Source organism: Hyaena hyaena, unplaced genomic scaffold (assembly GCF_003009895.1).
Source record: "Hyaena hyaena isolate Hyena2069 unplaced genomic scaffold, ASM300989v1 scaffold_694, whole genome shotgun sequence".
In the NCBI taxonomy this organism is placed as follows: domain Eukaryota; kingdom Metazoa; phylum Chordata; class Mammalia; order Carnivora; family Hyaenidae; genus Hyaena; species Hyaena hyaena.
Window position 1 is genome coordinate 890,591 of NW_024081327.1, and position 16,639 is coordinate 907,229.

Sequence of the window (16,639 nt, forward strand, 5' to 3'; positions counted from 1 at the left end):
CATTTTGGAAAATTATAAAATTAAATTCTCAAATTATGCTTCACTTAAAAAAATTATAGATGGATTAAAAAATTAAATATAAAAAAGTCTATAAAATTATTTGAAGAAGATTTAAGTAAACATTATGTAATATTAAACTAAAGGAGACCTTTCTTATAAGAAATGCAACAATGGTAACAATAAGAAGTCATAGATTTGACAATATAAACAAACCAGTATTTTTATATGCCAATTAAAAAATGTAAAGGCAGATGATAAACCAGAAAATATTTGCAATTTATAATAGTACAGATGGAGGGCTAATATTTTTTTTATGTAAAGAATACTTAGGCATAAAAGGAGAGCAGTATGAACATACTAGAAGAGTAATCATTAAAGAGTTTGAATACACAAGCCACAAAAGAAGACATATATTTGACTAAGAAGCATATGGAAAAATGTTCTTCCCTAGTAGGGTTGAAATAAATGTTAATTAAAACAAAATTAAGCACTGTTTAAAGATATTTCACTACCAAAGGGGAAGATCAAATTCCATATTTACAAAGGGGAGGAGATGTGGGCATTCAGGCTGACATTATATATTAGACTATGTTTGCAAATAAACTAAAATAGCATTTATGTATGCATCTATGTGGATAAAGAAATGTCTGGGAGGACATACAGCATAGGAAGGATCCCCTTGAGAGAAATGACAGGTACTGCTCTGGTGTGCTTTTTCCATGTACAGAGTTTCTTCATAGAGTAGTTGTTATCTTTGAACATTATCGTTTTTATTCAGCACAATTTTCGTTAATTTTATCCTATGTCAAACATTGAGTTATGGCCTGGAGATACAATACAAGTAAAAATTGGTATGTCTCTGCACCCAGACATTAATGAAATAAATATAAAGCAAACATAAAAATACATATGTGATAAATGCTATGAAGGAGGGCTTTAAAGGATTCTGAAAGCATGAATATGGGATCTTGAGGCAGTAATGGAGATTGGAGAAGGCTTCCCTGCTGAGTGATTTCAGAGATGGAAACTAAAAAATGACTGGGCTTTGATTAAGCAAAGTGGGGTGGGGTGTGTGTGGAAAGAGTACTCCAATGAAAGCAAACAGCATTCAGTCATTCAACAAATGTCTGATGGGTACTTACTATGTGCCAGATGTGGCTTAAGTACTGGATATGTAGAGGCAAATATGGAGAGATGACTATCCTCTGGGAGTTTATATCATTATAGAGAGACAATAAAGAAGCTAATACACAAATATAAACAACATAGTTGCATATTATAAAGTTTTAGTAAGGAAAACAACAGAGTGGTACAATAAAAAAAAATAATAATTGCGAAGTGTACGGGATACCCTTTAAGACTAAATGGGAAGGGGAAACCTGTCTGGAGAAGAAAATTTTGAGCTGAGATCTGAATAGTAGGAGGCATCCTGCTGTTTGATGAGAATGGGCTAGAGTGCTCAATGAAGAAGGGACATCCAGCATTGTCTCTGAGGTGGCCTTTGGGGAATAGAGGATACAGAGAAGATCACTATAGCCGTACCAGAATGAAGAGAGGGGAGAGTGATATGACATGGTAGATGCCAAGTCACAGGATATCTTGTTTAGGTGTAAGAGGTCAGAGGGAAAATCACTGAGGAGTTTATAGAGGGCAAATGATAGAATGAATCTGACTTATGTGCTGAGAACCACTCTGGATGCTCTAAAGATGATGAATGGTGGGGAAAAGAGCAGAAACTGAGCTATGAGTTAGAAGGCCAGTTGAGGCCAAATATCATGGTAGCTAGGACTATGGAGGAGGCTATTGGAGATGGAAAGAAGAGAGAGCACTATCTGGATAGGCCAATGAACTGATTGTTGAGGGGAGGGAAGTGTTTCAGAATTTTTGACTAAGCAACCTGGTGGATGGTGAAAACAGCCACTGAAATGGGAAGAGCAGAAGAGGAACAGATTTGCCAAAGTGGAAGATGGCAGGGACATGCTAAGTGGGAGACATCAACTGGAGATGTCAAGAAGACAATTAGCTATGTAATTTAGGGCTCTTGTAGAAAATGATGGGAGTCATCCAGGAAGCAGCTAGTGTCACTGATCAAGAAGACCGACAGAAGACAACTCTGGAGCCTGTAAATGAATCTGGGACCAGTCTAAATCTTTAAAAGTTGGTAGACGAAGGGACATCTGGTGGCTCAGCTGGTTGAGTGGCTTACTCTTGATTTTGGCTCAGGTCTTGATGCCATGGGATCAAGCCCCATGTCAGGCTCCACACCGAGCATGGAGCCTGCTTGGGATTTTCTCTCTTTCCCTCTGCCTCTTTCCCCTCTTGCTCTCTTTAAAGAAATAAAGTAGAGTCAGTACAGATAGATGACTGAGAAGCAGAGCCCCAAGAAGTGATTCTGTCATGGAAGAAAGAATGGACAACACAAGGGACTAGGAGGCAGGTCAGGTTGGCTGACATGGAGAGTAAGGGCCAAACACAATATAGTTCCAAAGAGTAGTTAGGGGTCAGGACATAGTTACTGGCAATAATAATTTTTAGTTTTTACCCTCCAAGAGCATTGTACAACTCATAAGTTTCTAAGAGGATAGTATGGATAGGAATTAGTGCTTATGATCACATTTATATATCTAAAAACACAAAACATCATTCTAGGTACAGTGCAGACAACAGGAGGCATCAAAAATGGATCTAGGGATACCACTTAGGAGGTCCAAGCAAGGGAGACTATAACCTGTAGTCAGGAACTGATGTACCAATGGAGAGAAGTGGGCAGATACAGAGACGGGAGATAAAAATTTATAAGATGTACGGGGTGAGAGGCTCTCTTGGTTTCTGGACTGCAGAGAAGGATGGTGGTGCCATTTATGAAAAGGGGATTAAATTTTGGGGAAAACATTTATGAGTTCAGATTTGGTCATGTTGAATTTGACGTGCCTGATACCCAAAAGGATCTGTGAAGTAGGCATTTCAAGCCGAGATAAATAGGAAACTTAAATTATAAGGTTTAGCAAGCTGGAATTTGGCAAGAACCATATGAATGAATTTTTCTTTAAAGATTGTGTTAGAAACGTAATTCAGAGTCATCTATAGGTTATTTTGAAAGAAATTCAATTTTATAAATGAAAACTATTTATGGTAACTAGCTACCATTTTTCGAGTTCTTCTAATGTGGGTTTACTCTGTGTCAGTTATCTACCAAACATTTTAAGTACGCTATCTCATTTAAACCTCTCAGTGCTATGGCAGGTATTGTTATCTGCATTTACAGATACAAAAACTGAGGACAGACAAGTTAAGTAAAATTTCCAAGCTTATAAAGCTAGGAGTTCTTGGGACTTTTATTTTTTTTAAGATGGTTTGTCTGATTCCATTGCTTGTATTCTAGTGTTCTCTATCATAGAAATATTAAAAGCCAAATTTTTTAGTATGTGTCATGATGTTTCTAATGAGTTTATATGAATAATACATAATTATCATAGTGCATTCATTTTATGGAGAGACTTCTTTTTTTAGCCTTTTAAAAATAATTGAAGCATCACAAGAAGTTGCAAAAATAGTACAGTGTTCTCATGTACCCTTTGCTCAGCATTCTGTTGATATATTTCATAACCTAAACATTATAAAATCCAGCAAGTTGATGTTAGGATAGTATTAACTAAAGTTCACAGACCTTATGCAAACCATTTCTTTAAACATTGATCTATGGTCTTCTTATGTTAAAAGTCAGTTTATGTGGCGCCTGGTGGCTCAGTTGATTAAGTGTCTGTCTGACTTTTGGTTTTGGCTCAGGTCATGATCTCAGGGTTCGTGAATTTGAGCCCCATATTGGGATCTGCACCAACAGTGCAGATCATTTTTGGAATTCTCTCTCTATCCCTAACTCACTACTCCTCTCCTGCGTGTGCTCTCTCTCTGTCTCTGTCTCTCTCACAAAATAAATTCATAAACTTTAACAAATATTTTAAAACATCAGCTTAATAAGTCTTTCTAATATATTGTTTGGGGACAGATTTTACTCAGACCTCTTTATGGACTTTTGGCAACAGAACTGCATATCTGAATTTATTTGTGTATAATTGATTTATTTTATGAAGAATGCTGAAGTGAAATCTCTAGAAGACAAATTTCATGTTAACTTTATAAACTTAGACTGCTTTCTTACACCACCAATGACATTGGGCTTAGTAAGATATTTGAAACAATGTTATTTTCTTTTGTTACATGTTATTCTACAAATTGATCTTTAAATTAAGTTACTTTTTATGGTTGCTTGCTTCAGTTGACTTTGGCAGAGACTGATGAACAACATGTTGGGTTTTTGGGATTCAGTCAGTAGAAGTTATAATTAGATTTATCCTTAGATTTAAAGAACTTATTTTTTTACTCATTAGAAGTATTATTAGGTAGATGTTGTACAGTGAGTCATTGAAGGGTAACCATGTGTTCTTTGAAATTAAATGGTTACATAATCCTATGATAAAGGTTTTAGATTTTATCCTGGTCATGGTGGGAGTTTGAACAGGACAGGGACGGGGTCCAGTTTAGGTTTTCATCTGGTTCATGCTGTGTGGAGAACTGATTGCTACAGAATCAAGGGTGGAAGCAGAGACTAACTGTCAGGACACTACAGTAACATTGCAGTCTTTCAAGTGACAATCTGGTGGCTTAATTTCTGGTGTTCATGAAGGAAGAGGATGGGATGGTGAAATACGCATTAAAGACAGAGGAGACATGATTTGCTGATGAATTAGGTAGAAGAAAAAGAAAAGTCCCAAGACTACCATAAAAGTTTTGACCTGAGCAATTGAGTGAGGATGGCTCTGGTTTACTGGGAAGAGAAAACTGGGGAAAAAGTAGGTTTATAGAGAAACTTCTTCAAACTTTCTCATATTTTTCTTAATCCTTTTCTTATTTGCTTTTTAAATTTTTTTAAAAAATGTTTATTTATTTTTGAGAGAGAGACAGAGCATAGGTAGAGGATGGGCAGAGAGAAAGGGAGACACAGAATCCAAAGCAGGCTCTAGGCTCTGAGCTATCAGAGGCAGGGGTGTGGGAGGTTGGCTCAAACCCAAGAACTCTGAGACCATGACCTGAGCCTAAGTCCAATACGCTCAACTGAGTGAGCCACCCAGGCACCCCATTTCATTTGCTTTTTATTTTATTTATTTTTAATTTTTTTTCGTTTGCTTTTAAAAGAAGGTAGAGCGTTACCCAGTCCCTTTGTTCTGTTCTCTATGTTTCTTGAGTGATGCGTCAACTTACCCTGTTATTTATAAGGAAATAACTCTGAACAAACAATAAATCATTTGCCACCTCAACCTTTCCCCGGGACCTTGACCTTCTGTTCTGACATCACCATCGACTTTATCTTTTTTACTGTCTCCTACATCAAATCTGAGATGGTTTTCTTTGGATGTACTTCGTTTGGGTACTTCCTGTTCTCCTTTCTGATACATTCCCACTTCATACATGGCTCTCAAGAACAACTGTTTTAGCCTGACTCTCTAAATACTTGATAAGTAAAATAAGGGGGTCCACAGTGCTCTTGCATCTCCTCTCACGTTCAAACTTCCTGCTTATCCTTAGAATACACCATAGTTTCCAGAAGACCTTTGATCTCCCTTCTAGCACTCACTGACTTTCTCACCATCTGAGCTATGGAATGTGGTCTCATTTATCATTTTAATAAAAATATGCTTCCTGGTGACTGATACTAAGCTACTTAAGGTGTCTATCTCATATTCCTCCAAGTGGCTTCTACATGAACAGAAAAATATTATTTTTTATTGATTCTCTATATTACTTAGCATCTAGTACACAGCAGAACATAAAGAAAACTTCTAATAAATGCCTGCTACCTTGAATGGATGTGTCTTTTCTGGAAATCAGAATTTATTGAACCTCTTGATTCAGCGGCATATCATCTAATAAATGAGAATCTTACATTTATTTGTAAAAACCACTGTATTTTGCTTATTACTCAAACTTCATTATTATTCTATAACAATTTAGTTCAAAAAATATTAGAATACAGAGTTGGTAGCCTTATTCGTTTATTGGCAGGAGTTCAGGATAATATATGTAGCCTTCAAAAGATAATGATTCTGGGGGACCTGGGTGGCTTGGTTGGTTGAGCTTCTGACTTTGGCTCAACTCATTATATCACAGTTCATGGGTTCAAGCCCTGTGTCAGGCTCTGTGCTCACAGATCAGAGCCTGCTTCAAATTCTGTGTTTCACTCTCTCTTTGCCCCTTCCCTGCTCACACCCTGTGTCTCTCTCTCTTTCTCTCTCAAAAATAAATAATCATTAAAAAAAAATGATTCTGTCTGGTCCAGTAGGATCCAATTGGCTATTGTCTCCATGCTGGAAAAAGTCACATGAGTTAGGAATGTAGGATGGAAATAGTATACTACAGTGAAAACAAGCTTGAACTTTGGGGGAGGGCAGACTGTAATAATTCTAATTGTGTGGTAAGTTAAAGCATGTCATTTTTTAGTAAATGTTTCTTTCTGACCCTCAGTTCTTATTCTATGATACAAGAATAAAATGCCTGGCTAATAGAGTAATTATAAGGAATAAATAAATTGATGTCTGTAAAGTGCTTAGCCCAGTTTCTGGCACATAATGAGTATCAGGACATGCTAGTTATTGTAATGGTAAAAATAAGTGAAAGTAGCCTTTCTAATCCATTTGGAAGATTGTCCCAGGTCCTCCCCTAACCTCTCTAATTTCTCTATTTCAACCTCATTTGCATCTGTGGAAGGAAAGGTTTCTACATTCTGTAGGGTACAAGTGAACCCAGACCTGTCAGGCTTTACCTAGGTTTACCACCGGAGAGTGAATTCTTCTCTCCTCGTAGTTTCTGTTCAAAAGGCCAGGTGACTGTAGTTTATAGCACTGTATTGTATAATTGAAATTTGCTAAGAGAGTAGAACTTACATATTCTCACACAGAAAAGTATGTTAGGTGTTGGATGTGCTCATTAACTTGATGAGGGTTATCTTTTCACAGTGTATACATATATCGAATCATTACATCATGCACATTAAATATCTTACATTTATTTTGTCAGTCAACTCTACCTCACTATAGCCGATACAGTGAAGTCCAAGGGATGAACTTTCCCAAACAAAGGCAGATTGGATCCCTGTTCACCCTTCAGCAAAGGGTTTGTGGGACTATAATCAGTAGTGCTCACTAGGACATTTAATTAGGTTGGCGGCTAAGGAGAGCAGATCTGAGAAAAGATGGGTGGATTTCGTGGATTAGAGGAGAAAGGAGGCCAGATAGACACTTAGTTGACATCTATGATAGTTTTTCCCATCATCATCAGTGTCCACATTGCTGCAGAATTCCATTTCTTCAGTTCCTCACACAGTCCAATGCAGGCTGAGGATCCACAGTACATTTCAGTGGCACTGAAAACAATGAAAAAAAATTTTAAACAGAAGTGTAAAAGCAAGCCTTCAGGGTCAGTAGAGGTCAGAAGTCTATGGCCATCCCTGTTCCTGGGAAGAAAACATCTTGGCATCGGGGAGGCTCTGAGCCTGTGGTCAAATGCAGCCGTCATCATTAAGACTTCCCCAATGTTTAGTTAACAAATCCATTTAAGTTGTAGGTGTTTATATATGAATGCCTTCTGCATGGTTGTAAAAACTTTTTCAATCAGATTTGAAAGCATACACCTTTTCCCCCCTTTTTTGGTAATTATGTTCTCTTGACCAAAAGTAAGATATGTTCTCAAAACTAGATAAAATGTTAGTGCCCAAATAAAGTAAACTCTACTGACATCTTGTTTATATATTTTTAAAGATTTTCTTTTGAGAGACTTCTGCAGTGATTATTCATAATTTCCTCTGTCTTTTCATATGGTTTTCATTGAGGTCCAGTCATGTTGCAAACAGCTCTTTTAATTTTTTTGTTTATTTATTGTTTTAGGTGTATTTTGCTCAGAACAGAAAGGTCTATCTTCTCCCCTGTAGCTATAGGACTCTTATTAGTATTAATCAGACAGCTGGGCTGGTTGAAGGTAATCGAATAGTAGAAGACTGTGAGTAGGAAGTGTGGATGTTGAAATTTAAGGAAAGTGATACCCGGATGAACAGAACCATCTAAGTTATTGATAATGGGGACTACCATTTTCTTTGAAGTTACCACTGTTGCTATGTGGACACAGAAGTAGATGGGGCATTACCCCTTTGCCATATGTGTATGATTTTTACGAGATATGGATTCCCAAGGCTTCCGGAGTATAGAGGAGAGATTAATTTTCATGAACCTACAAAGTTTCAGAAGCCTTGATGGAAAAAATCAGCTTAAGTTCATTTATATGTTTAATATAAAATTTGAGCTATTAAATTCAGTAGGTATTTTTTTTGTTGAGAACATTGTTATGTGCTATAGGGTTTATATAGCTAGGTAGTCATATTTTCATTGAATATTGCCTTACAGTATCAAAACTTAATAGCCACAGAAGGCAAGAATACAAAACCAATTGCAAGGCAGCGGTATCTATTATGTCAAGATTGAGGTGGAACAGAAGCAGGGATTGGGTGTTCAGTGAAAAGATTCCCCTGGGAAGACTTTTTTGAAGGCAAAGGAACTTCAGCTAATTTTTAAGAATGAGTGGGCTGAAGGGCAGAGTAAGGACAATAATATTTTAAGTGACAGGTGAGAAGTACATAGCTATTTCCTGGGAGAGTTAGCAAATTCGTCTGGCTGGAGCAGAAGCCTCATTTAAGGAAGTGAAGGAATGAGGTTTTACTCATTTTAGTTTACATTAGGAGTCATTGAGTTGTACATTTTGTGGATTTTGACAAATGTATGATGACATGTATTCATCCTTACCATATCATACATTGCCTTAATTGTAGATCCTTAAAAATTATGAGCTGGTAGCTGCATCACTGTTGGAATTGTAGGATAGTGTACCAGGATATGGACCCATCAGTTCTAGTCTGCCTCTTCAGAGAGGTTCACTCCTATATACAATGGAATTCCTGCATGGTGAAGTAAAAGAAGCCGTCTCTGTGAGCACACAGTGTAGACACAATGTAGAATAGACATGGTAGAAAAGAATTTTTTGGTTTTTATCTCTTTCTCAATCCCTCAATTTCTACCTACTTAAAGTTAATATGAAGAACTAGATAGTGGTGTAAATAAATGTGATGACATTGCATTTACTTTTGGCTCTACTCGGTCCTTTTTGTACATTAAAAAACAGGCACTGCTTTCTTTAAAAAAAAAAAAAAATCTGGGAAAGGCAAGCAGTGTGGGCTCTATCTCCTACCAACATCGCACGCAGCTACTCACAACATGGAAAGTGTGAGAGCTGTAGCAAGGGCTGTCGCGGTGAAGGATGGAGACTGTCCCAGCAGGAGCAGACTAGCTAGGACAGTTGTCCATGCAGATCCTGGCCCAACAAGGTGGGCCTTTCAGGCAGGCATCTTGAGAGAAAGGCAGAGGGGTCCTGGCACCCCACCCAACTCCAGGGTTGGGGGCTCTCTTTAAGGCCTTGGTGGAGCTCTCTGGAAGTCCCTAGGAGTGGTGTGAGCTCTCCTCTTTCCTCATGGGTCTCTGGGAAAAAGATCTCATGGTATCGCTGTGCTGTGTCCTGTTGCTATGGCTACACTGTGGCCAGTGGGCCTGAGGTCAGCATAGATTTCACTTTCAGTGCCCTAAAAATCCCCATGTCCACAAGAAATGAGTGTCAACTCTTTTTCACAAGAAAGTTTTCAGAACATTATAGTACCTATTGTCTGAACTTTATTCAGCAGTATAGATAATAATAAAAAGATTATCCAGGTAATACGGACTATGAAGGAAAGGATCAGTTTCAATTGTACTGCTAATTGGCTTTCTTGTGACTTTATATCCATAGCCTTGTTTTCTTTTTAAAAACATTTTTTTCTTACCTGTTAATTTAGAAAATTTAGATTTAAGTGAAAAATCACTAATAAACCCACCGTCTCTAGGTAGGCTAACATTTTATAGTGCATCTTTCCTGTATTCTGTGTATGTGTTATTTTTATTTAAAAAACAACCTGGGCATATTGTTTTATATTCTGATTTTTTTTTTACTCTCTACATCATGAACAAAATTTCTTATAATTCATGCTGGGCAACAATGTACCTTTTAAATGACTGCATAGTATTCCATTGTGTAAGTCACAGACTTTTCATAATTCCATAGATTTTCTTGATATCCTTCTGAGATGTGGGGGTATTGTTTTTTATTACCATTTAGCCAGAGAAGGCTTCTAAGTCAGGCAAGGCAGTGTTATTTAGTGGCAAGAACCTGGACTTAATCAGGAGTCTTCCTTGTCCTAATTCAAACTAGTCTTGAGGGTTTTTTAAAATTTTATCTCTTTAATAAAAAACTTTATTTTTTTTAATTAAAAAAATTAATATTTATTTATTTTTGAGAGAGACAGAGAGAGAGCAGGGGAGGGGCAGAGAGAGACCACACACAGAATCTGAAGCAGGCTCCAAGCTCTGAGCTGTCAGCCCAGAACCCAATGTGGGGCTCGAGCTCATGAGTCGTGAGATCATGACCTGATCTGAAGTCAGACATTTAACCAACTGAGCCACCCAAGCACCTCTTATGTCTTGGACTTTAGTTACTTTGACTGAGCCACCCAAGCACCTCTTATGTCTTGGACTTTAGTCACTTTGTCTTTAAAGATCAGCAGTTGTTTTGATATTCTGTAACTAAGATATCACCACAAATCAGGAACAAAGAGAAGATTAAATTCCTTTATTAAAACAGCAACAATGGACAGTAATATTTTTTTTTCTCTGTGACTCTCTCCCTGACTCTCTAACCTCAGGTACACAGATGTAAGTTAGTTACAATGTTTGGTTCATAGCAGACTCTTATCTTTGGCCCACAAATGATCCCCTGGAATTTATTCGTGTCTTTTTTTTTTTTTTGGTGTTCATATTATATAGAAATATGTATATTTTTTTCCTCCCTTGCAGTAAACTCTTTTAAGGTGTCTACTAGTCAAAACCTAAGTTGTCATTTTTAGAAATACAAGTGACATGTTTTATTTACCATTACACCTCTGTCATCTATTATAGTGTCTGGTGCATACCAGTTGTTCAATCAGTAAATGTTTCACGGGCCTGTTGCCTGGATGAACATTGAAAGGTAGAGGAGACTCTATTGTCAAAGGGGCTAAAATGTGGATGTTAACAAAAGAGGCAGGTTATTAAAATAAACGTATGCCGGGGCGCCTGGGTGGCTTAGTCGGTTAAGCGTCCGACTTTCGCTTAGGTCATGATCTCGCGGTTCGTGGGTTTGAGCCCCGGGTCAGGCTCTGTGCTGACTGCCAGCTCAGAGCCTGGAGCCTGTTTCAGCCTGTGACTCCCTCTCTCTCTGGCCCTCCCCTACTCGCGCTGTCTCTCTCTCTCTCTCTCTCTCTCTCCTAGAAATAAATAAAACATTTAAAAAAATAAAATAAAATAAACGTATGCCATTGAAGATGGTAGTGACTGTGAATGAAGAATAAAGCAGACATATACACCAGGAAAAGCTAGGCGGCAGAGAAAGACTAACTGAAAATTTTATTACATGGGGAGCTAAAAAAACCCAAAAAAGAACAGAACCATTATTGTTTCATATTGTGGTGAGAGCACAGCATTTAGAACAAAGCACACCCGAGAAACACATACCTTTAGTCCCTACAATAACACTGGGATGTCAGAGGGAAGCTTTCAGTATTGTCATTTTTCACATGAAGATATGAAACTCAGAAAAGTTAAGTGACTTCTTAAGGTCACATAGCTAATAAGTGGCACCTTTAGGATAGACACTGTATCTGACCATGAAGATATGAGACTTAATGCATGATGATAAATTGTTCAAAAATGTCATAATAGTTCTTCAGAAAGTTTGAGAAAAGATTTTTTTGGAAACAACCTTTATTATTCAAACTGTTTCTCAATCAGGGAGGAAGATGTCTGTTCTAAGAAACCATGTATAGTTGGCATACATTAAACTGGAACTTGCTCTTTCCTGTTGGTTTGTCTTGTACTTCATGGCTGCAGCATACCTTTGCTATTCTTGTAACATGTACCCATAAGCTAGACCGTTGATTTCATGACCACTAAACTTTTCACAGAATCCCTTTTTCTCTGTCTTGTTATTTCGAACCCAATCTCCCTGATGGGAATTGGTGGTTGTAGTGGATTTCCTTTCTCTTTGGAGTTAGTAGGTCATCTGTGTTGCACTCTTAGTATACTTGATACCGTTTTCATGCCGTTGCAGAATTATAGTAGAGGACACAGTGGATTGGCGACCCCATGACAAAATCGTCCTTAGCTCCTCTTCTTATGAGCCTCATGAAGCAGAGGTCCTCACTGTGAAAGAAGTCAAGGCTCACCATATTAGGATCAATGAACAGCTCAAATACCGGCATATTGGTAAGCCTTTGGTTTGTTGGTTCAGGAAAGTGGATGAGGAGGGAAGAATGTGGTCAGCAACATGACTGTGGGTCTTTTGTCGAGTAGCCAATTCAGAGGGGATGGAGAATACCTTGCTGCTCCCTAGACACATCCTAGGAGGCTTTACCTCTCTTCCTTCATTAATTTAATTGCCTAGCTTTTAAAGAACACTTAAATGTGGGGCACCTGGGTGGCTCAATCGGTCGGGCGTCTGACTTCGGCTCAGGTCATGATCTCATAGTTCATGGGTTCGAGCCCCATGTCAGGCTCTGTGCTGACAGCTCAGAGCCTTCTTCGGGTTCTGTGTCTCCCTCTCTCTGACCCCCTCCCACTCGCACTCTGTATCTCTCTCTCTCTCTCTCTCAAAAATAAACATTAAAAAAAGAACACTTAGATGCAAAGGATTTGTTTTATTATTTATAATGGCAAGTCTAGAAGTAAGCAGAAAAGTTAAGCATCTTGTTCAAGGTCACTGGGTATTTTCATGGCTTAGAATAAACCTCGTGGGAGCTGAATTTCCAGTTCATTTCTTGGCACACTGAATCACACCATCACTTAGAATACAGTAGTTATTGTAAACGATGACTTCTTTTTCCATGCTCAGGAATGTAGCCTTCCAGACACTTTATATTGACTACTATTACTATTAACAAAAAGAAAGGTAAACAGCCAAACACCTTTCTTTTATTTTTCAAAGAAAGGGTGAAAATTTTTATACACTATGTACAGTTAAAACATTTTGCACATAAATGATAAATAACCATGAATTTCCTTGCTCAGTCTAATAAATACATTTAATTTAAGAACTCTACTAAGTAATAAAGCATTGAAACAGAGGGGTTAAGGAATATCTTTTTGTCTCTGATATGGGGGAGGAAAATACATGTTTTCAACAGGATTGTGTCTAAAGCTATTGCTAAATTATAGTTCCAAAGATGATTTTTTTAAGTGGAAGAGAAGGGAGAAATCTTCTGCAGTCCTTGCCAGTAGGATGCAAGGTGCATTGTAAATGGAGGGCAGTGGAACAAACCAGAAAGGGCTCCATTCCTGTCCCGGAGGAGGCTCCTTCAGGCAGTGCTGAGCTTACGACCCATCATGAGAGGATGCCGCTCCTGCTGTTTGTTCCTTTACTCCTATACGTGACCGCTTTAGCTCTGTCACTGCCTCAGTCGGTCTGGAAATCTTCACTCTCATAAAAGAGGTCCACGGACAATGTACGAACGAACACTCAAGTCACATGCGTATGAATTTAAGGAAAGAGGTTGGGGACCCCACTAATTGGACAGGTGTGCCCTGACTTCCTTGTCCCAGTACCCACTGTTATTAAGGAGAAATGAATTCTTGCTCGAACACTCTCACTCTGATCCCAAAGAGAGACGTGTGAAGGAGCTTTTCATTTCTCAGCTGACATTTGTGGAGAATGCCCGAGGAAAAGCAACCTTAATGTTGGTAGGACTTCCGAGGGGAAAGGAGTGTTTTCATTTGTCAGGTTCTCTGGGTCCCCAGCTGGCAATTTCCGAAATAGGTTTTTAAAGGTTTTCTTCTTGCCGAAATCCTATTGCCCCAGGAAGCGTCCATGTCGTGGAGGATGGCCGATACATTCGTTTGGCTGCAGAGGTTGGACTTTTGACCCGAAATATACAAATCCAGCCTGATACATCATGCAGGGCGAGACTACTTGTGGGGTCCTTCAGAAAGTCCAGCAGTGAGGCATTTTCAGGTAAACGGAATTTTAAGTTGCTAAGCATTACCGATTGGAGCCTATTGATCTGGGACACTCAGAAATTCCAGCTGTGAGAATTTTCATTTGTAAAACAAAACATTCAAATTAGACGGCTCCTTTGTGTTCTAAGGAGCTATGAATTTTCAGTTCTAATCTGTGCTTAATTATCAGTGTGATGTTAAAATAATATACTAGCAATCAGCACATATGCACATTTTTACCTCAAAGAAAACATCTTCAGCAGATGTGAAATTTCCTCTGCTTTGAAATTATAGATGATTTAATGACCACTTGAATTTTATCTCTTTCCTGAATTTCTATTACTCTTTCCCAGTAGCGTGCTATATCTGATGGCAGGCTTCAGTTCATGCTATAAATTAATAGCGTAAATTTAAATAAAAATGATTTCCATATTCTAGACTGCTTTAAGGATCAGTTCAATCTTTCTCATTTCTTTCCAGGTTGAACTCTTTTTGAATGCTGCAAAATTATTACACTAGGGCCTTATTCTTAAACTTGTGTTCCTTAAATATTAATCCATAATTGTTTCTTGGTCAAATACATTTGGGAAAGACAGTCACTGTAGCTCCATCTTAGAAAGCCACTGAGTACGTGAATATTTAAAAAAAAAAAAAAAAGGCTCTGAAAAGGCCTGGAATAAAGGCTCTAACCACTTCCCAAATATATTGAGTATGAAAGAAGCATTGTTTGTTGGCACGTCTCTTCCACCAATAAAGTAAAGGGCAGTGTTTGTACCTTAAATCAAAAGTTAAGGATTCCTGGACCAAAGAACAAGCTCGCTTTCTCCGTAGGTTCTTTCTCCACGAGTTCTGATGGAAGTGATGTTTCTCCTCCCCCTCCCTCAAAAGACATTTGGCAATATCTGGAGATATTTTGCCTGTCGACTTGAGGGCGTTTCTGGTACCTAGTAAGTAGATGTTAAACATCCTCCAGTGTATCCTTCAACCCTACAAAATGCAAGCACAGCCTCCCACAAGGAAGGATTCTCTGGCCCAAAACATTGGCTTTAGAAGCCTGAAACACAGCCTGAGTCCTGGTCTTCTAGCAATGAGGCAGGGCCTCCTTTCACTGAAACTGCAGGCCGAGCTGGAACATGGTCACAGGAACAGGATAGAAGGCCAATTCTGACAGTTCACCAAGCAAGAGCCGAGTGAGCCGCAAGACTCATGTGGTCCGGGACCTCTGGCTTGGTCCAGGGTTTCTTAAATCATCCCCACGGAGGAGAGGTGTTATGATCCGAGATTAATGCTGGTTTCCGTGCCTATTTGATCTCATTGATCTTTAAAAAAGCTTTTTTAATGTTTATTTATTTTTTAGAGAGAAAGAGCCAGAAAGCGACTGGGAAGGGGCAGAGGGAGAGGGAGACAGAGAATCTGAAGCAGCCTCCAGACTCAGAGCTGCAGCACAGAGCTCAACATAGCGCTTGAATTTATGAGTTGCGAGATTATGATCTGAGCCAAATTCAGACGCTTAACCGACTGAGCCTCTCAGGTGCCCCTCCTCTATTCTTAATATCTTTGTGAGAGAGACATTTTTACAGAGGAGGAAACAGAGTTGGCAATAAAATTGGCTGCTTATTTGTAGAACTCACTTACAAGCATGCGAACAACTTGAGGTCAAGATTGGCTCTTTCATTCCTGCTTCCTTAGTATAGAGACTGTTATGTATTCAGTGCTCCATAAATGGGAATGAAAAAAGTGAAGAGTAAAAAAAAAAAAAATGTCATCCAGCTAGAAGGTGGCAGAGGCAACATTCAAATTCAAGCCTGAATTTTGAAGCCCTTGTTAAATAAACTTTTAATTTTGTAATCATTTTTGATTTATAGAAAGGTTGCAACTGTGGTATAGAGAGTTCCTGAGTAGCTTTTGCCCAGTCTCCCCTGTTGTTAATATCTGACATATCTCTGGTACATTTGTCAGAACCAGAAAGTGAACACTGGTGCATTACTATCAACTGAATTCAAGATGTTATTCAGATCCCACCAGTTTTTCTACAGATGTCCCTTTTCTATTCTAGAACCCAACCCAGTTTCCCACACTAAATTAAGAAGCCTTAGCATTTTTCTATAATATACTCCAGGGGTTGGATGAGGTGGAATCTGGAGGTATAGGTCAAGAATGCCAGTTAGGGGTGTTGAACAATTATAGGGTAGAAAATGAGGTCAAGAGTTATAATTCTTCCTTTTGAATTGGAGGCCTCCATCATTCTTTTTTTTTTTTTTTAATTTTAACGTTTATTTATTTTTGAGAGAAAGAGACAGAATGAGAGCAATGGAGGGGCAGAGAGAGAGAGAAACACAATCTGGAGCAGACTTGAGCTCTGAGCTGTCAGCACAGAGACCAATGCGGGCATCAAACTCACAAACCGCGAGATTGTGACCAGAGTCAAAGTCAGACACTTCACTGACTGAGCCACCCAGGTGCCCCATCATTCTTTTTTCTGACCAATA

The 16,639-nt window shown here is 38.6% G+C and overlaps 1 protein-coding gene across 1 annotated transcript in view; it reads left to right on the top strand.

Moving 5' to 3' along the window:
* The window catches only part of PKHD1 (PKHD1 ciliary IPT domain containing fibrocystin/polyductin), a 488,222-nt gene that overhangs the window by 339,241 nt on the left and 132,342 nt on the right, over positions 1 to 16,639 (top strand). The window contains 2 exon segments of the mRNA XM_039217466.1: positions 12,271 to 12,425; positions 14,014 to 14,166. Of these exon segments, the coding sequence (XP_039073397.1) occupies positions 12,271 to 12,425; positions 14,014 to 14,166 (308 nt within the window).